This window comes from Emys orbicularis, chromosome 1 (assembly GCF_028017835.1).
Source record: "Emys orbicularis isolate rEmyOrb1 chromosome 1, rEmyOrb1.hap1, whole genome shotgun sequence".
In the NCBI taxonomy this organism is placed as follows: Eukaryota; Metazoa; Chordata; order Testudines; family Emydidae; genus Emys; species Emys orbicularis.
Genome location: NC_088683.1, coordinates 172,920,903 through 172,948,688, shown reverse-complemented (window position 1 = coordinate 172,948,688; position 27,786 = coordinate 172,920,903). Strand labels below are relative to the sequence as shown.

General features: G+C 41.7%; 1 protein-coding gene across 1 annotated transcript in view; it reads right to left on the bottom strand.

The window, feature by feature from the left end:
• The window catches only part of NECTIN3 (nectin cell adhesion molecule 3), a 109,644-nt gene that overhangs the window by 53,121 nt on the left and 28,737 nt on the right, over positions 1-27,786 (bottom strand). The window contains exons 2-5 of the mRNA XM_065419836.1: positions 27,049-27,387; positions 15,520-15,816; positions 11,426-11,543; positions 1,871-2,022 (exon numbers count right to left, since the gene is read on the bottom strand). Of these exons, the coding sequence (XP_065275908.1) occupies positions 1,871-2,022; positions 11,426-11,543; positions 15,520-15,816; positions 27,049-27,387 (906 nt within the window). The remainder of the gene's footprint in view (positions 1-1,870; positions 2,023-11,425; positions 11,544-15,519; positions 15,817-27,048; positions 27,388-27,786) is intronic.

The following is a 27,786-nucleotide window of genomic DNA, read 5'->3' as shown; positions in this document are numbered from 1 at the left end:
TAGTTCTGAACTACCATTTTAACAAAATAAACCATTTAAACAGAGGTGGTTATTTGATTTTAAATACACAGGAAGGTTTAAAAACCTTAATAGGTTTTGTACAGTTTTTCCAAAGCTTTTTAGTTAACCTTTCCAATTAAGCATTAGCTGTCTTCAGTAACATAACAGTTCAACTAAGACAAAAAAGCAGAGTATAACAGAACAATTTACAGGTGATTTATTCTCATGAAGATAATAGATACTTAGGACAAATTTATTTTTTTGTCACCAAATTGTATATGCATACTTATGAGCTTCTTCAAATGTTATTTTCATAGGGTTTTTTAACACTGCAATATTTTGCATAATGTTTATACAAATTTAGTTAAAAATATTGAAATTCCATCTTTGACAGTATTGTTTGAATTCTCCCCAAGCCAGATTAAGGTGTACCGAGTTCAATATTGCTCACCTTTTCCTCCCATTCCCATTGGATTATAGTCAACCTGCTCTGAAATATACCAGCATGTGCCACGCTGCTATGAAGTAGTGAAGCCTGCTTAAGTATGTAATTGGTATACAGAGGGTGTGACCTCAAATGTTTTACATGTACATTGTTTGGTGCCATCTTGCTCAATTTCATTCTCCATTCACAGCCTCCAAGAAGGATAATTTTTCTGCTCCAATAGCCAAAGAGGCACTTACTTTACTACTCACTCTCCGTGGTCTACAGGCTGAATCAGTAGTTTTCACTTGCCACCAGCATAGTAGCTACTGAGATAAGAATGGATTCAGACCTACCATGAAGACTGGCCCTCGAGAACGTAGAAAGAATATAATGAAATTATAGTTAATGTTCTGAATACTGCTACTACCCGTTAATTGAAACATTTGTACCTATTGATAACATTAAGTAATTCCATTTAATTTACCCCCATCATCATGGTAATATAATAATGTTAGGTCTCAGCTCTACTTTTGATGCTATTACATATCATCTTCATTAAGCCATGGTATCCTTTCAATATGCTGCTATACTCAAAGGAACATATACTATGATAACATGGCACTTCTGTCGGCTACTGAGATTCTTTATCATAGCCAGCACTGTAATAAGTGCTTTCCTGATTTAAATACTAACTGAAAGTCCGCCAGCCCCTGTGGCAATACCCCACCCACAAGAGACCACCACACAGATGGGAAGGGGCAGGTGGAGCAATGTGCTCTAACCATTTCTGCCCCCTGTAATTAGATTTATGCTTGCTCATAGGAGTGTATGAGCAGTGAGGCATCACTGTTATTCTGACCAGCTCAGCTGAGGATAAAGGAATAAAACCAGACTCCCTCTCCCTCCGGAAAGGGTTTTAAGTTTGGGTTTTATAACATTTCTTTTCTCCCCCTAACTCTGCAATTTTATTTAATTCCTTACCATCTAAAATCTCTTCCATTTGTCAACTCATCTCAAATTAGGTAGCATGGATGTTGTCAACAATGCTGTCTTCACCAAAGAGGGAGGGAAACACTTGCTCTTAGGAGGTGTAGGGTTTACTTCCTTATCTTTATTACCATCACTTAGAGCTGGTATAGAGACACTACTCAGACACTACTGTGGTCCTTTTAAAATACTACAATTTACAGACAGCATGCATGACAGAACAATGATATTAGCCCCTTGAAATAGTATCAGTACTAGTAGGGTAATGTTTATTTCCATTTGTCCTTCCCAGTTTTATATTACCTTTAATCAAAGACTGAGTTTTAGGTAACCTGTTATATAACATGGCTAAAAAAACCAAACAAACAAAAACACATTCAACTAGACACCTAGTCCAACTTCTGACAGTATTTTAACAAAGCGTATTAGGAAGGGAAGGGAGAAACAACAACTCACCCAATATGTAGATCGTCTTTTGATCACTTCTTTGTCCAAGGGAATTGGTCACCTTACAGACATAAGTCCCAGTATAATTGTAAGTCAATGGACTGTTGAAATGCAGAGTATTATTTGAAGACATTAAACCTTCAGGCCATTGCCCATCCAACCTGAATTAGACAATATTTGGAGGCAGTTTAAACATTCTCAGAATTTACACAATGAAATTTAAATGCAAAATGTATTCCCTGAAAAAGTTCAACTATAATTATTTTCTGTTTAAAATAGCTTGCTCTGTGGAAAGCAGTTATTTTGGTATATTATTAAAGCCCTTTCAGTTAAAGAAACAATATCAATGTCAAGTCAATTTGTTTGTTTCTACTACAAGTCTGTTGGAATTTTGAATCTTTTACTCCTGGGAGAATTCTGCGCCACTGTGCATGCGCAGAATTTATGCCCCCCTGCAGATTTCTTTGTTTCCCCACAGATAAATGCCTTTCTGATGGGGGAAGCAAAGGGAAGCCATAAGAGCGGTCATGCGACCCTCCCCAGCAGTACGTTTCGGGTGCCCAAGGCAGCCGGCAGAGGTAAATCACTGTGGGGAAGGGGGCGGGACTGGGGAAGACCCAGTTGGTGGCTCCGACCCCGCGCCTGGCTCAGCTGCTAATCCCGGCTGGGCTAGGGAGGACAGGCCTTCCTCTCTCTCTGCATGGCATCTGGGGTCATGTCAGACCCACCCCCAGATTTCTCCCCCGGCTGTAGAAAGCTCTGCAAACTCCCTCCTCTCCCCCTACCGCCCCCCATACTTCCTGTACCCATCGCTTCTCAGCTGCAGAGGGAGGGATCACTGTACAGGGAGCTGCTCCCCCATCCACCCAATCCCCGTGCATCCAGACCCCCTTATACCCAGAACCCTCCCAACTAGGCCCACTCCCCCTGCACCTGGACCACCCCAACAACCCACCTGCACCTGAATCCCCACCCTACCAAGCCCCAACCAGCTGCACCTGGATCCCCACCCCACTGAACCCAACGCCCCCAGCATCTAGATCACCCCACTAAGCCCCCCTCACCAAGTTCTATCACCCCCACCTCACACAGAGCCCCAACCACCTTCACCTGGATCCTTCTGCAGAATTCCATTAACATTTCACCCAGAACCCACCAACAAGGCCCTGGGCATCCAGATGCTCCCCGCACCCAGATCCCCCACTAAGCCTCCTGCACTCAGATTGCCCCACACAGAACCCTCTCAACCCACACTTGGATCCCCCTACATTAAGCCCCTCCACACTTGGATCCTGCCTGCCCACACCTGGTGCACCTGGCACATAGGGGCAGGGCTCTGGGGTGTTTTGAGGGCACACCTGGTCCTTGCACTATGTCACGGTTGGGTAAAGCCTCATCGCTGAGTCAGTGTCCCGGGGGGCAGGGGGAGCCGCACAGTGATCTTCCACCTCTGTGCAGCCAGTGACCTGTGCTCCCCATGCCATGCTGGAGCCTCCACATTTATTTGACAAATAAAATTTGCAGAATTTTAAAATATTGTGTGCAGAATTTTTTGGCGCAGAATGCCCTCAGGAGTAGTCTTTTGTGCTCTTCTGCAGGTTTATAGGCTGTAAATAAATTATCTTCCCTCTTTTTCAAGTAAGGATTGGATGGACACATTTTCCAAAAACTATTCCAAGAATGAGCAATCTTAAAACAGACCAACTTAATCACCAGTTTAGCACCAAATCACGTCAGTGGAATTAAGTTAAGGAATAACGTGGCCTGAAACTAAAGCAAAGTTCTGTCAAATTTTTAATAAAAGACTTCTTACTAGTAACAATATGGTTTTACTGCCAATAACACAATTTAACTAATTCAGTCCTTCAAATCACCATTACTGGAAGTCTGAGACTCAAAGTCAGGATAATACATTTGGGCTTAATAAGACCTGAATTTATGTCTCACGATTTATCTGAAAGTTTAGACTAGGGAGCAATATTTTAAGAAAAACAGATCATTGTAGAAACAAAGTTACAAAGCCCAAAGGACCACCTACACCTCCTTATCTTGTTAGTACAGGCAAGGTTGGTGCAAGTGAAAATGCCTGTCTTCCATACTGTCTATAGAGGAAGAGACCGGGACTAATATCAAGGGCCTATAACTCAAATGTGTGGAGACGGAAGAGCTTTCTGAGTATATTTGCAGCATTCAATGTAGTGCTTAACACTAACTCATTTGTATCTTGAACAGCCTGTATGATTTCATATATGTATTGGCTCTGCCACCTGTTTTTTGTTAATTTGCTAAGAGACTTTCATTTAGGGGCACCTTTAAATGATCCTTCACTGCTAATTAAGAAATCAGATGGTTTCAGGGCATAGAGGGGTTACAACTAACCAAAAAGGAGAGGAGAGGTTACTTACCTTGTACAGTAACTGGAGTTCTTTGAAAGGTGCCCCCATCCCTCCCATGGGTGCTCCACATCAGGATATGCGCATGCCCTTGCTCTCGATAGGAGTTTTCAGTCAGCAGTGTCTATGAATCCACATCTGAACCCTAAACACCCTTGTGCCTTGATTCAAGAATATACAGGGAGGGGCACACCCAATGCCAGTGCAGTTTCTTCTCAACCACTAATGTTTCAAGAAAGACTCCGAGACAGAGGGGAAGGACGGTGAGTAGTGGCACACCCTTAGGGACATACATCTGGAAGAACTCCAGTTACTGTACAAGGTAAAGAAGGAGGAGAGATTACCTGAGTAGTGTCCCTAGGGGTGCTCCATGTCAGCAGACTCCCATCATGGAACGGGTGCCGAGGAAGTGGATTCAGTATGGATCACAGGACAACATCAAAGGCCATGTCAGTCCTGGAGGCAGGCATGAAAGAGGGTAATGCTAGTAAAACATGGGTGACAAAGACCAGGTGGCTGCCCTGCAAATGTCTGAAATGGGTGTATATTTGAAAGGGGCTAGATTGAGACCTGGTGGAATGAGCAATAACTCAGGGGAGGAGGGTGGATTAACAATGAAACTTCACAGCATGAAAGGATGCAATCTGCAACCCATTTGGGCAGACTCTGGGTGCAGATCAGATGTCCCCTTTTACTCCTTCTGCAACAGAGATGAAAAGTCTAGGGGAAACCCAAAAGGGCCTACTCTTGTCAAGGTAAAAGCCAAGAGCTCTTTTAACACCAAGTGTATGGTGGCTCACTACTTCTCTCTAAGAGCGAGGCTTGGGGTAAATACCGGTAGGTTAATCTCCTGCTTAACATGCAATTCAGAAGAGACTTAAGAAGTAAGTCACCTCATCTTGGTAGAGCACTGTATTTGGTGGGTCCACCATCAAGGTTCCAAGCTCTTACCCTCCTGGTCAAAGTAATGGTTAGAGGAATAAGGTCTTAAGGGCCAAATGAATGAGGTAACAACTCTCCATAGGTTCAAATGGAGGTTTCCTCGAAGCATTGAGAGCTAAAGTGAGGTCCCATGCTGGTGTTAGTTCCTGGATAGGAGAGAAGAGGTTGAATAGGTTCTTGATAAATTTTGCAGTGCAGAACCTTTGTATGGGAAGGTGGTCCTTGCCTACCACAAAGCATAGGAATTGCTTGTGTGAGGGATGAATGGTGACATGGAAACAAGAATCCTGAAGGAGTAAAGCCTCCCAGACAGAGAATTATTGTTCCTAGGGTCATATTCTGAACTATCAGGAGTGGATGGAGGTGTTTTAAGTCCTGAGGTCCAGAATTGGTGGCCTCCCCCTACACCTCATTTTTCTTCTGGACAAGAAAATACCAAGAACAGAATTCTATCCTGATGAAACAGAATCCTCTCTCAATAAAGTCTGATAGAACAGGTTCAATTTCCCCCCTGAGCCAGGAGGAATTTTACCTCTTGCCTTAAGAAGTCTTTGTGAGAAGAGTCCATAAAGAGGAATGGGGTGGTAAGGAGCTGGACTGGATGGAGAAGCCTGTGAAAATTGCTTCTAGGATCCATCAGTCCAAAGTGATGAGCTCCCAGAAAGATAGGTAATAGGAGAGAGAATCCCCATAAGGGTGGGAGGGGAACAAGTGCAATATAAGATCCACAGCAAGTAGTAGTTTACCACCTTCAACCAATGGGTCAAAACAGACACTTTGAAGATGTCACTGGCTGGGAGGTTGCTGAAGATGCCTAGAGAACTTAGTTCTTCAGAGAATGGAGGGACCCACCCTGGTTGTCACTCAACAACTTGGGGGCCCTCAAAATGAAGGTCCTCTATAGTATTTTGTACCTCCCGGAGAGGCCTGAAGACCACAGCCAGGAAGCTTGGCACATGACTACTACCATAACCATAGAACATTAGATGCAACTGACAATTGCACAAAGCCTGGAGAGATGCCTTGGCAACTGTTTGACCCTCTGTAATGAGGGCCTGAAATTGTTCTCTCTGCTCCTGAGCCACATATGCAATAAGATGAAAATTTTTAATAAAGTGAAGTCCCATTTAGCCACCAGGGCTTATTAACAGGCCACTCTGAACTACCAGGAGGCCAAGTAGCAGCTCTTACAACCCAGCAGATCCAATCATTTCAGCTCCTTGTCTGATGGTGTTGAACAGGACTAATGCGGTCTGTTCCATTTGTTAGCAGCCTTGACCACCAGAGAATAAATACTGAGCCTCTGGGAGGGATGTAATACTTTTTGTAGACTCATCTATACAGAAGTGCAACAGTAGCTGAAGTTCACTGCACTCCATTTACCACGGAATAGAATAAGCAAAGCTTCACAGATGGGCAAGACAATCTTGCCCTGAGGTGAATGTAGGTTATCCAACAAGGAGCATCAGGAAATCCAACTCTCCTTTACCAGGACTTGTAAGGTGCCTGCTACCCTTTTCAGGAATCTTGAAAGGCCTTAAAGTCACTAGGACAGGATGCCAAGCTAGGCATGACCCTCATCTGATGAGCAGGATTTGCAGGAAGGTGAAGTTTCTTCCTCTTCCACTGGTTCCTGCTGTAGAGGATGTGTCTGTGGAGCACAACCTAGATGCACTGGTTGATGTTCCTGAAGCAAATTCTTGAGATAGCACCCTGCGTAACGAGGGTTGCCATAAGAAGCCCATGGGTTCCAGCAAGCGCACTGTGATGGGGCATAAAGGAATAATGCAAGATCCCAACATTATCCTTGCTACGGTAACTGGTGTATTTCTTGCTATGAGCTCCTTCTTCAATGTCAGTTTCTAGGGAGAAGAGTTGGAAGGTGGATGAACCTCGTATAGACACCTCTGACTCAGAGGATGTTATCCAAATGGGGGGGGGGAGAAATGGTGTAGGTACTGATAGTCAGACTGGTACGGGGCCCCAGAAGGAGACCTGCACATGCATAAATATTGGGGTTAGAAAGAGGTTCGTGAGGCAGTTCCAGAGAATCTTGTAACAGTGCCAGCTTGAAGTATCTCTCAAAGAGCCTGCATGGGGACGGTGTCAGTACCAGAGGGTGAGTCACCATCGAAGAAAAGGATGGAGGGTAAGCAAGCTCAGAGAAATGAGTTGGTACCAGTGGGGAGTACCTCTCAGTACCTTTCAATAATGGTGATTTGGGCTCTGAGGATTCGGAGGTCTTTGTGAAATAGGAGCCTGGACAGTACCAGGACGTCTGGATGTTTTTCCTCCGGAGTAAGCATATGGGGTGGTGCCAGACGCAGCACCAGAATAGGTATGGTACACTTTTAGCTTCTGGCTATGGAAGACTGTACTAATAAGGACTTTGCTTCCAAATGTCAAAATGAAGGCTGAGTCAGATGCCAGTGTCAGAAATTCTCTAGATGACTTCCAGGTATGCTACTGTGGTCACAATACTGCAGGAAAGGGAGCCTCAGCAATATCTGTGTTTGATGAGGTCTCTTGGGACCCAGATCAAGGAGGTGACTTTCCCTTTTTTGTCTGATTCTGGAGAATGGGATCTTTTCTTGGAGAGTCTGGGTTCTTTGGTTACCGCCGAAGCAGAGCTGATCAATGGACCCAATTTATTGTGGGGTGACTCACGCCGTGGATCTCAGAGAGCACTGCATAAATAGGAATGTACGTTTTTCCTACCTCAATTTTTTAGATCTGTTTTTAAATCTTAAGTAGACTTCACATTTAGAGGGAATGTGGATTTCTCTCAAGCTGCAGAGAGGCAGGTTGAATCTCCATCACTGCAAGGGAAGGACTTGTGGCACATATGAAAAGGTTTGAAGTCCAGGGTCTTGGGCATAACCCACACATGGGCTGTGGATGAGGGCTGGGGGGCCAGTGGGGGAGGAGGGGAGAACCCAGAGGCGAGAAGGGGTGAACCCTCTCAAAGCCTGAACTTGTGCTAACAGGAAAAAAGAAACACTAAAAAAACTAAAATGAAAAAAGGCATAAGAAAGCAAAGGGTAGCCAGCTGCATAGTTCAGTTACTGGACACTGACACACTCTTGCAAGCCACAGGGAGTTTATTGGGGTATGAGGGTGTCTAGGCCATAGGTGCAGACCTGCAGATACCACTGACGAAAATCTCTGATCAAGAGTGCATGGCAGGCAAAGTATAGTGACGTAGAGCACCCACAGGGACACTACTCAAAGAAGAATGTGTGTGTGTTATTCCCATGAGTAAAGTGTCAGTCTGCCATGCAACGCCACATGCTGCAACTACTTTTCATGAATACCATAAAAATTCAGTATGTACAGTGAATGAACATCCTCAGACCTTCTTCCACTTGAGATCTTGTTGACTATAGGCCAGTCACTACTAGACAACTGTAGAAATGTTTTATTTCTGCAACTTAACAGCTATCCTGCTTGCCAATCTCACAAAATCTGCCCACCATAGGAGTCAAATGGCTAAACATTCACAAATCTGTACTTGTTTATTTTAAGTTACTTTTCATTGTACATGGACTTTTGTCATTTCATTGCATGAACACAACACGCTGCCACAATACACACGCATTTGTCTTCATCTCCCCAGCCAAACAAGGATTCATTAACCTCGCTATGTACAGATTTGTCCATCTACTTCCAGGTTATTAAGATTGCTCAGCATGTGTTATTACTATTACTAACAATAGTACATACCCCCTTCACATTAAAATTCAGTGGACAAAATGCAAAAAATACAGCTATCAATTCTGTATTTCTTCAACAGCATGATTTAGAATTTAAACTAGATTTGAAATCAACTTTAACTGAAATTTTTTCTGGGAAAAAGAGGTACAAATGAGATTCTGCCTTCGCCTTCCCCAAATGCCACTACTTAGCTCATTTTTCAGAAGCAAGTACAAGTAAATACCCCTCACATGACCCAGCTCTCTACCCTTGCGTAACAGTGGTTCTGAGTCTTTGCATTGTAGCTCAGTATTCTGCCAATAAATTGCTACCTCAACTTTTTAAAGTTGGCATTCTTATAATGATTAAGTTTCTGCCAAAGAGTTTATTACAAGAAATTTGTATACAACTTCATCTACAATTTATTGAAATTAAGTTTTCTGCTTTTACAAACCATATCGGACTTCTGTACCACATGAGGAATGAAATTAAATCTGGGAATTGGTTTAAGCGTTATGAAAGCCCCTATTACTGAGAAGGTTAAAGTATCTTTTAAAACTAGGTTATTTGTCCTTATTACTTTTAACATGATCCATAACATGTTGAAGAGAGACAATGAGCCACTTTGCACGTATCATCTTGAAAAGCAGCTTGCATTGCCTTTGTGATTATGGTTTGATCACTGGTTCAAATTTATATTGTATCAATGTTGAGCAGTTTAGCCAGACTAAAACTGAATGTACCTGATTTAAATGAAATTTAATTGGGGATTAACTGACAGCCACTCTTGTTAGATTTTACAATTCGTATTAGGTGATTTTTTTTTTTTAAATCAACCTGGTTTAAATGTGATCTAATTGAGACTACTTCATTTGATTTGTTTCTTAAGTTTTTAATGTAATAGTTGGATAGCATATTTTGTTTTGCGTTTAGGAGGTTCCATTCAAGAAACTTTGGTTATACGTTTATTATTAGCTTTAAAATAGTATTTGAAACGTGTGGTTATGTCTACACCACGCAGCTTTTAGCGACATGCCTGTGCCACTACAGTCGTGCCGCTAAAAGTCGTGCAATGAGCGACTCCTGCCGACAAAGCACTGTTCACACAGGCGCTTTTCATTGGTAAAACTTCTGCTGTTCGGGGGTGTGTGTGCGCGTGTGGTTTTTTAACACTCCTGAACGACAAAAGTTTTGCCAACTAAGTTCCAGCGTAGGCAAAGCCAAAGCTAAAACTATGTCTTTTTTCTCCTAACTGATCCAGGAAGCAACTTGAGAATACAAAGTGGTACCACAACTGATCTTTAATGATCATATATCAGTGATTCTCACAGCACTATTACTGTGTATTACATATGCTTAAATACTCACACACAAGTTATTTTCTTTGTTTCAGACAGATAGACCGACCAAGTGAAGTTACTTCAAGTTTTTCTTTAAGAGGAAAAAGGGAAGTTACCTTTTTGGGCCATCTATACCTCTACCCTGATATAACGCTGTCCTTGGGAGCCAAAAAAAAAAAAAATCTTACCACGTTATAGGTGAAACCATGTTATATCGAACTTGCTTTGATCCACAGGAGTGCGCAGCCCCACCCCCCTGGAGCACTGCTTTACCACGTTATATCCAAATTCGTGTTATATCGGGTCGCGTTATATCGGGGTAGAGGTATATTTGCTTCAGGTGGCTCCCTCCAGGGGAATGTACTTAACATGCAAGACTACAGATGGACTCACAATAAAGCCATCCAGTTCATATGACATTCATGAAATACAGCTCTTATCACACAACAGAAAGCCATACAAAGATACCAGATATCAACACAGATTGACTTGAACTTCGAGTCATGAGGCAAGCCATCTCATGCATCTTATTTGGAAGTAGATACAGTGCCTTACTCTTTATTAGGGCATGGTAAATTTGATGATTGAAATGATACTTCAAGTGTTTTCCACCCAATTTGGAATGTAATATCAGTTTTATATAATTTTATTCAACAAATATCCAGTCGTTTTGGGTCTTTGCTTTGAACACGTCCCCAACTCACACGGAGGAGGAAGGATAGACAACAGGTGCTTGCAATATCTTACACTAAGCCCAAGAAACTCAATATCACAATCATCTGTCAAAGAAGTTATTCCATTTATAAAAATAAATGGATTTATCCTAAAAAGTATTGGTAACTGTTGAGACTTCAGAGTAACAATTCTTTATTTGTACTTTCCCACCTCAGTTGCTACTGTTCCCCTTTCCTTAGGAGCCATCAACTGTATAAGGCCAATGTTTTCCTTTAAAACATCCACCTGTAGGAATCCATATGTCTGATCCATCAATATAGGACATATTTCAATAGCAGTCATTTCTAACCACGTATAACGAGTATTAGTCGTGTACTGGAACCAGACAAGCTAGAAGCAGTGAAAGGGACTAGTTTCCACTATATCATAAGCCAGTAACACCTTTCAAAACTCTCTACTATTAAAATATTAATTGTGTACTTAAATGGAAAAATTCATCTTTGGTTTTCATGAACACTTACCTGGTCCATGTAAATTCCATGGGCAGTGGATTTGCATCAGCATTACACCGGAGCTGAACATGCTCTCTTCCAATGAACCAGTTTCCATCATACCCAGTTACTGAAACTTCAGGGGCATCTATAAAATATGTACAATTTCACATGCCAATACTCAAAGTACGTTCTTTAAAAGGAGACATGCATTGTTTAGAATGACATGTCTACATGTTGTATTTAACTAACAGTATGGTAGTGCTTAATCTCCAATGAGCAGTGGCAGTCCTACCTGGAAAGCTTAGTAAATGACATGTATACACGGGTGGTTGGCATCAGAGGCTTAACGTAAAGCAAAGCAGTGGGCCCCATTAGTTTTCAGTTTGTTAACTGAAACAAGCTGAGATAATTATATGGTCTTTACATCAACAATGCCAATTTTTAGCATAATGCAGTGTTAACGTCAATAGTTCAACTATACCAAATTCTGTGAATTCAAAAAATTCATATTACACAGTGGTAAATGATGAATTGCACATACAACATGAGTAACTTTTGGCTAATTATTTATACTGTAGTAGGCATCTGCACTGTGCCTATGTTAATACTACTAGTCAAACCCACAAGGAACTTTAGTGTATTCTGTGTTTAATTTTGTTTTATTTCTTTTCAAAGGACTCAAAAGACAATTAATAGTGATAATGGCTCCAATCTGAATGCCATCTTCCCAACTTCTTTCAACCCCTCAGTATTAGCAGTCTTGACCCTAGAATCTCACCCTAACCCAGCTGTAGAAAATGTCTGACAGTTTTAAATACACACTTATTGTAAGCCTTCCACTGATATGCTTGGGGGAAATTCATGGTATACTGCAACATAATGTAAACATTCAAATATAATTGACACCAACTGAAAGTCTGCTACAGTAACAAGTAAAGGTATAGCACACTTAAGTAATACGAGATCAGAATTCAGAGTAGGATAGTTGCTCTGAGTCCAGGACAGCAGGCTCAACTACTTCCTCCAAATGCAGGTGGCACAAAGATTGAAAAGGAGAGCAAGACTTGAAATATAGCTCTTCTCACTGAAGCCACATCTTTCCAACTCTTATATTTTTTAGTGTTATTAATTTATGTTTGAGGCATATTATGGATATTGGTTATTGCTACTGGGCTAGGCCAGAAAGGTTACGTTATAGAGACTGGTAATTTTCTTGTTATGCCTGTCTCTCTTCAGCTATTGTCATTACGAGTGTTTGGAGAGAACAAAGCTGCATCCTAACTACTCACTAGTGCAAATGACACGTAGAGAGTAGCAGTTTAAAAACTGGTAGTCTCTCTCAACAGGACTGCCTCAGTATTCAGTTAATATTCATTTTATATTTACACTTTTTTTTAAAGTGATAATTTCCTTATTTGTGTATCAGGGCACAGGGCCTGGATGGAGTATTTACAGTTCTCAACTTGCTTTTTATATTTATTTATTTATGACTACTCCAGTAAAATACTCTACTCAGATTCAAGTGCAGAGATCCAGAACTCAGTTGAAGACTGTTAATATACGTTGAAACAAAGCACTAAGCAGAACTGTTTCTCTATCCATGCTCAACACAATTTTATAAGAACACTAGGCAAGTTGTCATGAGTATGAAGCCCCATACCTTTTTATAATTTGTTTTGGAAGGTGTTAAAGTTTATTCATTTCCAACTAATATTGGGGAAAAGATGCATAACTTAGTCTAAAGTTCTGTCCAAATTCAATTACAGACAATAAAACTAGCCACTCCTCCAATATAGACTGTTCTAAAAATTGTTAAAAGTTCATTGATTCAATAGAACATATTTGTAACGAATATTTTTGAAAGACAATTCTTATAAGTTTTTAATAGTGGGTTTACTTGATAGGATACTGTAAGGTTATGTTATAGGAGGTTGTGTACGACTTGGAATAGGTCATAATTTTAGTCTTTTAATACAATTTCAAATGTTTCCTGATTCATGTTAATAATTTTACTATTGATAGCATTCTCAGACCATAAGTTCATTTATTATGGTATTTCCCAAGATGGCTGAAGGCAAAAAAAAAAATCAGTAATTATACTTAAGTCTCAAGGTCATTCCCACCCCCAATACACAAAATCGTTTACAAGTGGTAAGCATAAAAAGAAACCGTTGTTTAAATTTACTGAAAATTCTCTTTTGGTCATGTGTTTATGCCACCAACTAGTAACTGATGGTAAATATTTAATTTTTTGATCGAACAGGTTACAGCAAGGGACCTGATGTTAGTAAGAAGGACAGAAAGTATCTTTTTAAAATCTTTTCACCACTCAGGTGCTTTTCTGAAGTATTAATTAAGTTACTCTAACCCATCAATAGATGTAAACTACAATCTTTTTCTAGTCTGAGATCTACATCCTACATTTCCTTTCCCCATCTCCTGTGCACGCATTAGCGTGTTATAGTTTGCGTTTGAAAATCGATGCCTAAAGCTAAATTTTGCATCCTTAGGAACCCAAATTTTTCTGGACTTTCGGAAACTCTGGCCATATATTTGGTAGCCCAACTTTAGGCATCCGTTTTGGGTTATGTGGACTAAAGTTTGTAACAGCACATCAAAATGACAAACATAGCATACAATGTAAAGTTTTAAGAAATTCAACTTATTTATGGTAAGTTAGAAGTTACTCCTCATTGGGGAGAAACTGACCGGAATTTATTTTGGGGGCAACTCTTGTCAAAATCAGCAATCCACCAGAGCACAGCATTATTACTGGTCAATTTAGGGAGATATGCTAAGGCTATGTCTTACACTGCAGTTCGGACTATGGTAGTGTGAAAAGGACTGCACGCCAAGTGCTGCATTTCAACTCCCCTGTGTGGTTGCTGTGCGTGTGAACTAAGAGGTTCCTAAATTCATATTAATGTAGTCCTGTTTTAAGAACCTCTTAGTTCACACCCACAGCACCCACATGGGGGAGTTGCAGATCAGCACTTGGTGTGCAATGCTAGTCACACTCCCATAATCCAAACTGCAAGGCACTGTAAACAAGCCCTACATTTGTTAGGGTTTAATCTGTGACCATCAAGACAGTTTTTCAGGTAGCCAGAAACTCAACAGCAAAGGGCAAGAAAGAGGTCTTATCATTTTATTTATTACTGAACTGAAATTTAAGTACATATGCCATACTTTTTGCTTGTGATATGCTAACAATAGTAAATATGCAGAATCCAAAATTATCTGGTCATACACAGAAACTTATTTGCTGCAATAAAGACAAAAACATTGCTAACAGATGAAAGTTCTGCATATTTCAACAGCTGAGATAGAAGGTGCAGTTACGAAGTTATGAAGAATATTCTGACAAGGTAGGCCTTAGGATCAAATAATGAGGAGGGCTTGGCAATTTATCTTCTGTCACTTGTTTCTTTCAGGGACTTCAAGTTTAACAAGCCAAAAGATCTATATTAAGAAAAAAAGTAGACTTCCAAGTGGAGGGATTCTCAAGTTATCCACTCTACCTCTAATACTCTCAGTAGTGTAGTGAGTGAGCTGGTTAAGCATAGTTACCCCTTAACATTTTCTCATCACTGAAGTTTTGGGAATATCATGCCTTGTATTATTCCAAGTGTGAAATGATAATTACTATTTCAAGTATTTTTAAATACTTCAATTCTTGTTGAATGGAAAAACAGATTTTACTTATAACAAGTCCCTGTAAAGCTGAAGAAGAGGAATTGAATTCTTTCAGCTTCAACATCTGAGTATTAGTCACATTTGTTAAAAAATAAGTCCATGAAGAAACATATGAGGAATATAAATGGGTAATTAAATCAAGTTAATTAAAAGTTAAAAGGTAATGTGTCTCAGCAAGTAGGGCAACTGATTGGGTCTCAGGAGACCTGGGTTCTACTCCTGGCTCGGCCAGTGGCCTGCTGCAAGTCCTTGGTCAACTCACTTCACCTCTCCATGGCTGTTTCTCCATCTGTGTGATGGGGCAATGATACTGACCTTCTTTGTACACTGCTTGCAGGTCTACTGATGGAACGTACTATAAGGCCTAGTTGTAATATGAAAGAATAACAGCTGTAAAAGCAATAGTTAACTTGTTGTATACTTACATAGTATGTCCAATGTGTAAGGATATCTCATCTCCTTCTCCAAAGCTGGATGCCTCACAACGCAAGTTATGCGTCTTCCTCTGGCAAATTTGGTGGGTATGAGTTTGTACTGACTGACAACTGTCACAGTTTCATTTGGAAATAAAGTAGAACTGGATTCCATTTCTCCAAGACCTCCTTCCCAATCAACATCTGCAGCAGGTTTTCCAGTGGCTGCTGTACAAATGGCTGCTATTGTCTGATTTTCACCATCTATTAAAGAGTTTGGTCCCTTTGTTAGGCTCACAATGGGTTCAACTATTGAAATAAAAAGTTTAAGTATGTTTTCAGTCAAGACAGAAAAGTTTAATTAACCTCACTTCATTTCCTGTATGTACATTTTATCCCAATAGTTTACAGCTACTAACTCGTTTTTAAGGCCGATTTGTTAACCAGCAGGTAAAGCTGATGACACAATGGATACTTTAAAGTAATCTGAACAATTGACAGCTCTGACACCCCTGTGCTGAACATTGCCAGGGTGGACTGATTTAAAATCAAAGTGATATAAATCAAATTTTAATCAGCAAGCAGGAAACCTTGTTTTAAATCATTTATTTTAATCTAGCTTTGCATCTGTATTTGATTTTCCCTCTCTAAGGTAAAGTTGATGCTCACTGGTTGATAACCATTAAAACATGTGAACTGCAACTAAATATAGCCTTTAGGCTACATTTGGTGGGATTGGTTTTACTAACCAGGAAGACACTATATTTTACACATTTACTTAAGCAATTCTATAGCTTAATTTACATTTATTCAATTTTTACACACTTCATAGAAATGTATGATGCACTTATCTACAACTACGCATCTCCTGCACCAGTGTTTTCTCAGAACCCAAATCATCTTTGTTGCGTACCTGAAGTGCTACCACCCAGCTAGTTTCATAGATATCGGGGTGGGGGGTTTTGTTTGTTTGTTTTTAGTTAAAGAGCAACAGTACTAAAGATTCTTGTTCCACAAGCTATTAAACAAATCAGACCACGTTATGTCCTTTAGCCTAGTATCTTTGGTAGTTAACAGCGTGGCTTGCAGCATTATGCTCTGGCCATAAAACAAACAGATTCTTTTTACTACTCAGAACTAAGCTCTGTTTTCTTTTTTCTTTTTTTTTTAATAAATATAACTATCAAGACAATCAACATGCAAAAACCCAACATCAGGGAAGACCTGAGAGATGCCCAAGAATCAATGACATCCAGGAAGGCTGAACTCATATACATTCAGGGAAGCCTCTGAAGAAATCAAACTTAAGTGCAAGGAAATTTAGTCTACTTATGAATGTTATGCCAGTTACAAATAAGATTTATTTCACTCCCATGCTACAAGGTACTAATGGGGAATATCCAACTGCCCAACCTTTTGTGAACTCTGTGTCCAGAAGCATCTCTACTGCAGTTTATATTTAAAAGAGAAAATAATTCTTACAGTAGTCAGTATTAACTTAAAAGTCAAGCTCTCGCTTAATTTGTATATTTTATTTATAAATAAGGTTCAATTATGCATCTGCCTAGTGAATACAGTAAGTCATCCACCAATTCTTGACCTAACGTAGAATTCTTACTTAATCCAAATGTAGTCTATTGTTTAAATAATGCCACTTGCAGATGTCACTTGTACAGTAACACGACTTCTTCAAGGTGCATCCCCCTATGTGCACTCCACTTCAGGTACATCTTTGACATTTTCGGTAGCAGTGTCTGTTCAGCACACGAATGTGGCTCCAAACCTCATGTCCTGTATCAAGGATGCACAAAGCAACGCAGACAAACAGCCCTCGGTTCCTTCTCTATCATGAGGTCCCAAAAGACAAGACTGCAAAGCAGAGGGGGGAAAGGGCAAACAGTGGAGCACCTATCAAGACATCTCTAAGAACTTCAGTTCCTATAAAATTAAACAACCTCTCCTTTCTCAATTAGTGTCCTGATGGGTGCTCCACTTCAAGCAACTGCCAACCAGTATCCATAGGAGGGAGCGGCTTCAGAGTCGGATTTAAGACTGCTGACAAAACAGCACTGTCAATAGCAGCATCTGATCTGGAAGCGTGTACCAAGACTCGTCGTTTGGAAAAACTGAACTAATGGCCAAGTTGCGACTTTGCAAATTTCAGTGACTGGCACACTTTTCAACAGCGCCATAGAAGTGGATTGAGATCTAGTTGAGTGGGCAATTACTCTAGAAAGGGACAGAACATTAGTGATCTCGTAACAAGTCAGAATATACCCAGAAACGCATTTTGAAGTCTTTTGGGTGGAAAGTGTAGATCCTTCTGATCTGTCCACAAAAGAAACAGTCTGAGAGTTTCTAAATGGTCTGGCTCTGTCCAGATACAAAGCTAACACTCTTCCAACATTCACCGTATGGAATGCAGATTCTTCCCTGGACTGGTGTGGCTGGAAAATTGGGGGGGAACCACACATACAGAGGAAGGTATATTTGCCTGGTTAGTGTGGAAATCGAAGAATGTTTTAGGAAGAAGTTTGAGATGAGGCTGTAATAAAATGTTTTCCTTAATATTGTGAAGGGGGTCCAATATTAATGCCCCTATCTAGCCCATGGGCAGAAGTGATGTCATTTTAATAGGTAAGTGTAACAGAAAACTAGCTAGAGGCACAAATGGAGGTTTCATGAGGCAGTTAAGGACCAAGTTCAAGCCTCATACCAGAGTACGTTGGCTTATTTGTGGGAATAAATTTATCAGTGCTTTAATGAACTCTGTCATTGTGGGGTAGGCAAATACTGAAGCCCCCTCCACTGGTAAATGGAAAGTTGTGATTACCACCAAATCTTTGACAGAACTCAAACTAAGGTCTGCCCACCTTAATTCCAAAAGATTATCAAGAACAGCAAAGAAGGGAATGGGTAGGAAAAACTGCCAGTGAAAACACCAGTGATGAATTCTCTACTTTTCAAAGTACACCTCTACCCCAATATAAAGCAATCCGATATAACACGAATTCGGATAGAACGCGGTAAAGCAGCACTCTGGCGGATCAAAGCAAGTTTGATATAACACGGTAAGATTTTTTGGCTCCCGAGGACAGCATTATATTGGGGTAGAGGTGTAGCTAGCTCTGCTACAGATCTTTCTGCTGTTTAATAGCATCTGTTGTACCTCTATCGAGTAAGAAACCTCTATTCCCCAAGAACCATCGAGGAGTCAAGCTCTGAGAGAAAGAGTGCCCAGAACTGCGGGATAACAAATGGAGAATGATTGGAAGGAGCAAGGCCAGACACGAAGTGAGACAAATCAGTTAAGGAACGTCTCTCAGCCAAATCGGTGCAATTAGGATAACCCTGGCTTTGTCCTGCTTGATCTTGTTCAGCACCTTCAGGAGCAATAGTGTTGATAAATATGCAGCGAGAAGGCCCTTTGTCCAATATGTGAGGAATGCGGCCCCTATGACCTGATGACTTCCTCCTATCCCCACACAGAGCAGAATTTCACACTTTATTTTCACAGTGGTTGCAAAGAGGTCCACTTCCAAGAATCACCAGGTTAGGAAAATATGCTCGAGTCGGAGAGTCGCACTCACACCTGCAAACCTGGGAGAAGTGCCTGCTCAGGTGGTTGGCTCTGGTGTTTTGTATGCCTGGAAGTAAAAGGGTGAGATGAGCATGTGCTTCATTGTACACCAGTTCCTTAACTTCACCGATTCTGCACAGAGGGATGCTCAGCACAGCATATCGCCTCTCACTTCATGATTTATATAAAAACACCAATGCTACGTTGTCGGTCATGACCACGACAGACTGGTTCCTGAGGAAGGGAATAAGGTGTATACAGGTATTCCTGACAGCTCTCAATTTCAGGAAGTTGATTTGGAGACAAGTGCTGGGCACACTATTTGTGCTGAGTTGTGTGTCCCCCTATATGTGTACCCCATGAGGAATAATTTGAAGTTAGTGATAGCAGGAGATTGGGTGAAGGGAACTCCTGTACATACTTTGGACAGGTCCTGCCACCAATTGAGTCAACCCAATACTCAATGAGGGACAGATACTATCTTGTCTAAACTGCACTTGTTCTGAGCCATCCCCGGAAACAGCAAAGATGTAACTTGGCATGCTGCGTCACAAGCTGCCATGTGTCTTAAAAATACTAGACAATTTCTTGACATAGTGTTTGGACTTATTTGAATTTTTAAGTGTGGTTTGTATCAAATCTGTCCCTGGCATGGTAACCTTTGGCTATTATGGCACCAAGAGAAGATCCTAGGAATCCAGTTGCAGTGGGGTCAAAGTGGATTTTTGTTTGTTTAGCTCAACTCCTAACGTGTGGAAAAGGGACAAAGCTGTCTTCACTATAGAGACAAATTTGCTGTAAGAGTGGCCATTGAACAGAATCATGACGGAATGGAAAGACAACCATCCCAGGTCAATGAAGGTAGACTACTGCCAGGGCCTTCAAGAATACCCTCAGAGCAGAAGAAACTGATGGGAAGCACAATACAAGTGATCCTGGTGGACTATGAAATGAAGAAAACATCTCAAGGGAGGGGTGAATCACGATGCGAAAATACACATCCTCAAGATCAAAATCCAAAAACCAATCCCTAGAATACAGCAATGGAAAAATACCTGCGAGTGTCACCATCCTGAATTTCTGCATCCAGAGGCTTTTTTGGACCAGAATCCATTCCCTCTGCTGGGACTCGAACAGCTTCTATAACCCCTACACGTGACAGAAATGACTTCTAGTCTCAGTAAATGCTCATGAGATGGGTCCATAAAAAGGAACAAGGAAGGAGGGTGAACTGGGAGATGGAGGTGAAATGTGTGGAATAACCTAAGGCTATAAACGCCAAAACCCATTTGTCGACAACCAAGGCATTAGGGGGAGGGTATGTAAACAGAAATTGAGTTATTGGCTGGAATGGAATAATTTTAATCTGCACATTTATATATGTAGGTGATATCGTCGCTGGGGTCTGCTAGATGGTCTTGGAAGATTCCAGTAAAGTCTCATTTACTCGCAATGACACTTGATAGAAGGCTGTTATGTGTAGAATGTCTAACAGCTTATGATGGGACTCTTCAAGCTACTCCAAGTAGATCTTGACTTAGGCAATTTGTTTAATTAGCTCTTCAAACCATCTGGCACAGTCTGTCAGAAGTTGGGGGAGGCATCACAGCCTCATCTGGTGAAGATAAGGAGATATTAGTTAGCAGGGTGTCCTCCCTGTATGCTTTTGCCCTCGAAAAGACTTCCTGTGCTTGAGGCAGAAAGAACAGAAACGCATCTCCCTTGGTGATCCTCATGAGAAAAGGCAAGGAGCTCTTGAAAACTGTTGGTGACATGGATCCCAGAGAACGCACTTTTCGTTTTATCACTAAAAAGATGGGCTTCTTTGAAAGGGAGATCCTTGATGGCGTTTTGGACTTCCCTCGGGAAACCACAAGGCTGAAGCCACGAGTCCCTGTGCATCGTGAGTCCGGTGGCCAAGGAATGGGTACTCCTGAGGGCATTCTGTGCCAAAAAATTAAAAATTCTGCAAGTTTTATTTGTCAATAAATAAATGCAGAGGCTCCAGCATGGCAGCAGGGAGCAGAGGCCACTGGCTGCATGAAGGTGGGAGATCACCCTGCAGTTCCCCGACCCTCCAGACACAGACTCAGTGGTGAGGCTGCACCTGACCCAGACAGCACAAGACCTGAGCCTGCCCCAGAAACACCCTGGGGCCCTGCCCCTCTGCCCCAGGTGTGGGGCAGGCAGGTTCAACCAGGCAGGATCCAAGTGTGGAAGGGATCAGTTTTGGGGGGGATACAGGTATGGGGTGAGAGGATTCTGTGAGGGACAATCTGTGTGCAGGCAGCTCAGTGGGGAGGGGGTGTCTAGATTCACAGAGGCTTGTTGGGGGATCTGGATGGGGGGGCTCAGGGTGGTGGGGCTCATCAGGGTAGGGGTCTGAGTTCAGGGAAGCTCAGTGGGGGATGGCCTGGATGCAGGGGTAGGGGTCCAGAGGCAGGGGATCTGGGTGCAGGGGTCTCCAGTTGCAGGGGGTTGAGGAAGTCTGGTGCGGTGGGGTTCGGGTATAGAGAGCTGGGGGGGTTCTGGGTGTACAGGTGAGGTTCGGAAGGGGTGTCTGGGGATGGGAGGTCCGGATGCACAGGGGTTGGGCGGATGGGGGAGCAGCTCCCCGTGAGCTCCCCCACCCACAGTTGAGGAGCGATGGGGTCAGGAAGCAGGGGAGGATGCTAAGCTTCCTGCATCTGGGGGAGGTTTCTGGGGGTGGGTCTGAGACAGCTGCAGCCACTCCTTGCAGGGGAAGAGAAAGTCCTGTCCTCTCCTGTCTCCAGCCCAGCCGGGACTAGCAGCTGATCCCAGCTCAGGGTTGGAGCCACTGGCTAGGATGTCCCCAGCCCTGTGGTGATTTACCTCTGTACCGGCTGCCTGAAATGATGTACCTGTGCAGCTAGGGAGTGGTGTGTGACTGCTCTTGCAGCTTTTCTTTGCTTCCCTGTCAGAAAGTCATTTTTCTGCGGGGAAGCAAAGAAATCTGCAGGGGACATGAATTCTGTGCACTCACACAGAATGGGATGCAGTGTCAGCTGGAGGGCCAATTTTGCCACAAATTTTCCTTCATTCACTAAGGCCTAGAGCTGGGTCTGGTCATCTGCAGGGCACTTGTACTTAAACTCTGCCAGCCTACTGTACATGGTGAAGTTGTACTTAGCCAGCAGAGCCTTGCCTGCAGGTGCTGATGTGCCCACTCCAAAGCCACCTGAATGACCAACGAATTAGAAGCCAGGTGTGTATAGGAAATCGGTCCCTCTAGCCAGCACAAAGTATTGTCTCTTGGCTCTTTTCGGAGTGGGGGCACACAATGCTGGTGTGTGCCTAATGATCTGGGCTGGTTCCAGCATGGCAGTGTTAATAGGAAGGGCCACATGCACTCTCCCTGTGGCTGAAGGATGTGCAGGAGACTATGTTGGGGGTCCTGGAATTCCTCCAGTGGAATTTTTAAGTTGGTAGCCACTCTCTGCAGAAGTTCTTGGTACCACCAGTAGTCATCTGGTGGAGAGAGCAGCAAAAGGATGACCACCTCATCTGGTGAGGAGGCGGCTCCATTTGGAACTGGTGGCACCGATTCCATGTCTTCCTCCTCATATACCAACAGAGCTGGTTGGCATGCTGAGGCGTGATAGGATCCTTGCAATGGCGCTGGTTGTCTGTGGTACATGCCCAATGGGCTCCAGTAGGGTCAGAACGAGGGATCCATCCATCTGGGAGGGCCCATGGGGAAGCAGTACCAGGCTTCTCGGGAGACGGCGGGAGGAGGGGGAAGAGAATGTCCTAGCCAGGCAGATAAGGGTGCTTCGGCTGCATGTCCAGGCTCCTGCACAGCAGTGGATATGTCAATGGGGCTACGCCCTGAGACTCCTGAGCTGGATACTCGTTCTGTCAGAAATGGCAGGACTATCAGTACCAGAGGGCTCGGGCCAATGGATGGGAAAGGGGCCTCTCCTGCAGCAGGAACAGCAGTTCATCCTCAGGTGTGGGGACATCGCAAAGAATGGACGGGCCCATGAGGAGTAGACACTGCAGGTATAGCAGGAATACCTCCTCTGGTGTTAGGAAAGTTTCTACATCCTGAGTCCACGGGGTGCCTGTTGAGACTCCAAAGTGACCTGGGTCAGCATGCTGGCAAGGCAGCACTGATGGAGCATCCAGAACTATTCTTGTAGACTGATGCTCTAAGTGTCCCAGTACCGAGGTCACCACTGGTACCAACAGATCCTGCTTCTTTGCTTTACCCTCCAGCATTGGTACTGCTGGATCCAAGTGCTGCGTCTCACCTGACCTAGTACAGGTAGGGGAGGGAACTAATCTCTTATAAGTAGTCCACTGTGTGGGTCTGCTGTTATGCCCATAAGAGTGTTTCTTACTCTTGTGGTGGGGATTGTCCTTAGGCTTCAGTGCCAGCAGCTCCACACAATGGCTCGTGCTCAGAGGGGCACTACATATCAGTGGAGGCCACTGTACAGGGCAGTCTCCTTGGCCAGGATCAGAGTGCACCAGGGGCCTCATTACCTCTTCTATAAGGAACTTGCAGAGATGGGGCTCACTCTAGTTCTGGGTTGGAAGGCCTTACAGATGCCACACTTCACCAAAACGTGTGCCTCACCCAGACAGAGGCACCATTAATACTCGTCGCTAATGGAAAATGAATATGCATGAGAGAGACAGTTCTTGAAGCCTGGGATCCTTGGCATAGTCCCCAGGTGACAAGGGATTGTGTTCCTTGACCAGGGAGATGTTTACTATACTAAACTACACTATAAAAATGACAAAATTATTTACACATGTGCACCCACTTGTGGAATACACATAGGGATGGATCATCACTCAGACCCAGAAAGCAACAGTTCTTCGAAACACCACATTGCCAAAAAAGCGAACACCTTTGATAATACATCTTTCTCCATCTTCCATATCCTTCATCTTAACAGCAATACCTTCCATCACAGAAATTCAAGAGGTGAAGAAAAGCTACAAGACAACACAACCGTGAATAGAATTGCTCAAAGCAGTAAATATATACAAAATGTATACAGAATTTATTGTTCACGGAGATCAAACAGAGGAGATATAGATATCTTTTTTTACAAGAGAAAACCATTCCTTTTATATTTATCATGTATTTTCTAAAATCCCTTACAGTTTTAACAGCTTTTAAGCTTTCTGATCCATTGAATACTACTAGATGTGTGACATCTTTTTTTCTTAACAGGACTAAATAGCTCAAGGTCAAAACTCAATTATTTGGTAAAATCCAGTTCAAGTGAGGCAACTAACATTTCAAGTAGGCAAAACACACTTCCTCAAGAAAAGTATCAAGATTGAAGCTAGGAACCATCCTGTTCAAGATGAAGCCTACAGGAAATCTGAGAAAGAAAAGGAAGCATGGGAGAGACTTAAATGCTAAATTCTTGAGAGAAGGGCTTGAGGGGCTATACAGTGCAATGTAACCAACTCACCTAACAAATAATAGCAACAAGGCACTATAAATTAAAGCTTAGACAGTAATAGACTATTCTGCAGTCCACACAGACCTGGGGAGGAAGGAACACATCTCAGTAATACATCCAGACTTGATCAGACACTGCATTCCAGATGAATGGATGGTACCTATTGATAACTCATTTTAACACTTTCCCAGGTTAAGAGCAGCAGCTAAAAAATTGAGAGTCAAGTGCTTATCACAGCCTGTCTGGAAACTGAAGTAGGATTCCTGATTTAAGACAGGACTTTGGAGAAGAGCTCTTTGTCTGACAACACATGGTCATACTTTAACTCCACCACTATTTAAGGACATCTCACTTTACTGGTCAAATCAAAGGTTCCCAAGTTCACACCTCCCAAATACCTGCCCATCAGCTACAGGTTAAAGTCAAAATGTAGCATGACCTGTGTCAGGTCTAAACTCAAAACGTGTATTGTTCTTCATGTTACTATAGTCCTGGAGACTTTCTACCCACACAACATGTGTCTCGTGGGTATTACACAATGCACCATCTAAGCCACAATCACGGTCTCCTCTGTCCATACAATGACAGTCTGAAGGGCAGAGGCCTTCCTGATTGCCCTTACGGCAAACAATTGCTTCATATCCAACTATTTTTCAAGGTGCCCCATTCCTCCCCTCCCCAACAGAGGCCTGCAGTTGACAAGCAATTCTTTTGTGCCTTACCTAACATGGAATGCTTTACTCATTCAGCCTTTTAAATTAATTATTTACTGAAGAAAAAAAAAAAAAAAAACTGAGAAACTAGAAACATGTTGCTTCAAATCCAAGCTGTAGAAAATAGCATCACACAAAGAAAACTATAGTCCATATTCCACAGAACCAGTTGTATGACTTACTGTGCTAGTAGAGTAACTGGGAGACAAATACCAACTCAAAAAATTAATTCTAGAGCTATGTTACAGTCTACCAAACATGTCCCTGTGTATTAAAACTAACATTATTGCTTAAAATGTTTAAGATATATTATTCAGCTATTTTCAGGAATTTCTCCATCATACTAGAGGTTTCATCAAATATTTTTATTTTGCTTAAGTACAGCTGGTCTTTTTTACAAAAAAGTTGTTACAGCCAAGAGCAAAGTTACTTACAGAATGGAAACAATGCATCATTTCACCTCACATTTGTGAGGGTTTGTCTACGCTTTTCTTCCATGCATGAATCTCCAGTCAGAGTTTAAGTTAAAATTACTAATTTATAAGTAAACTAAACTCATTTTAACCATTGTTCATGGCATTAATATCAAACAAATAAGAAAACATAAGAATGTGGATTAGTAAGTAAAGGCCCCAGTTAAGTTTTTACTTCAAGCATTTTAAATACTCAATTTTGGGGGGGGGGGGGGTGGAATGAACAATTACTTCATATTTGCTGGAGTGCCCTCCCTAATCCTTTAATGAGCCATTAAGTTTCTTTTTAAAAAATAGTACACAGCAATTTACTTATTTCACCATCAAAAGCCTTCCTACAGTCATTTAGTATCTCATCAGATCAATACACCTGGAACATCCTTAACAAAGCTCCTTTAAATTACATATTGATGTTTCCATTCAAGTCAACAGCTATATTATTTATTCAAAATTTCAGGCCAAACTTTGTTAAGTTGGTTTTTTGCCTTTAGTTGAATTGTTTCTAAAATTTGAGAAGAAAGCTTATAAATAAAAATGCTTGAAATTTCTCCCATTCATGTGCTGTTTATTTTAAACATGCTAGAATGTTAAAGTTTGTTTTTAATTAACTGCACAATTTTAGCACATATTTGTCAAACATTTCATCTCAGCCTATTGTAACCCATCAGAGAATCTCTTCACTCAGCAAGCACTGACCAGTATATTAATTCCGTCACTCAATGTTTATTTTCTCCTTCTTGCACCTAAGGCCCAACTGTATTACCTACCTTTTTTTTTTTTTTTTTAAATGCACACACTATTCTCATCTTTTGGATTTGACAGAGTGCTTTGATTTTCTGATTTAAAATATGTAAGTCCTCCCCAAATCACTAAGAATGACTTTGAATCAAAGAGCTTGTACAGCTCTCGTGGATGTGACTACATCTACCAAAAAAACTTCATGAATCAACTAATACTGCATTACAACACCTGCTCAGTGTTGTCTTCTAAGTCAGCCAAGAGGATTGTTAAAGTAAACTTGAGTCAGAAGAATGAGTTATATACTTTTGTAAGTCACAGCATTAAGAAATTTGATCACTTCCTTACAAAGCTGGAGCCCACTAACAATATTTGAAACATTTGTCAAATCCCACTACTGAACTTTCAGTGTACAGTAGGAAGGTAAACATAGCCAATCAGTGCATGGCAAGACAGTGTGCTGTAGATTCAGACCCCAGCTTGCCACACATGAAGTCTCCATGTAGCCAAGTCCTATGAAGTTTGTTTTGCTTTTTGTGAGGGGGTTTGGGGGTAAAAAAATCAAATATAATATTAAGAAGCAAACATACCCAATACAGTTACAGTTGTTGATGACTGAGCATTTCCTAGTGGGAATGTAACTGCTTTGCATACATATTCTCCTGAATCAGAGAAGCTTATATTGTTTAGGATGATAGTTGCATCAGTAAGTGAGTAGTTCTTAAATGACACTCTTCCTTGGTATTCTCCTTGAACAGAAAACCCATATTCAGGATGATGAACAGCAATGGTCTGTGTACTTTTACCATGTATCTTCTCCCATGAGATTTGTGTTATTGTTTCATTTATTTCAATTATGCATTTCAGTGTGACATTCTTCCCCCAAACTGCTGTTACATGTGGATCAACCACTGGTCCAGCAAAGGCACCTAAAAACAAAGAAATGTTACGTTAGTTGAGTTGAGTTTCATCAAACATCAAATCTAAAGGCACGTATTTACCTTTAGCTGTAATTTTTGCATTTCATTTAAAACCTTAATTTATTACTCTATTGCATTATACTTTCCTGGAGGCAGGTTTTAGGGACTGATGCACAGGAGAGAAAAAACAGCTCCTGGGTTCCCATGCTGAGCAATGTATTTCATTACCAACACTAATAACTAGATTTGGCAGAAATTGATTTTTCTTTTTATAACTGAAGAATAATGTTTATTTTTAAAAAGGCTTAAAGATCAATTTTAATGTTCATATTTGCATGAAATTATGGCGGTGTCAGGACAATTATATAATGAGTAGATGTTGAAATTCAGTTGAAGCTTTGTAACCAT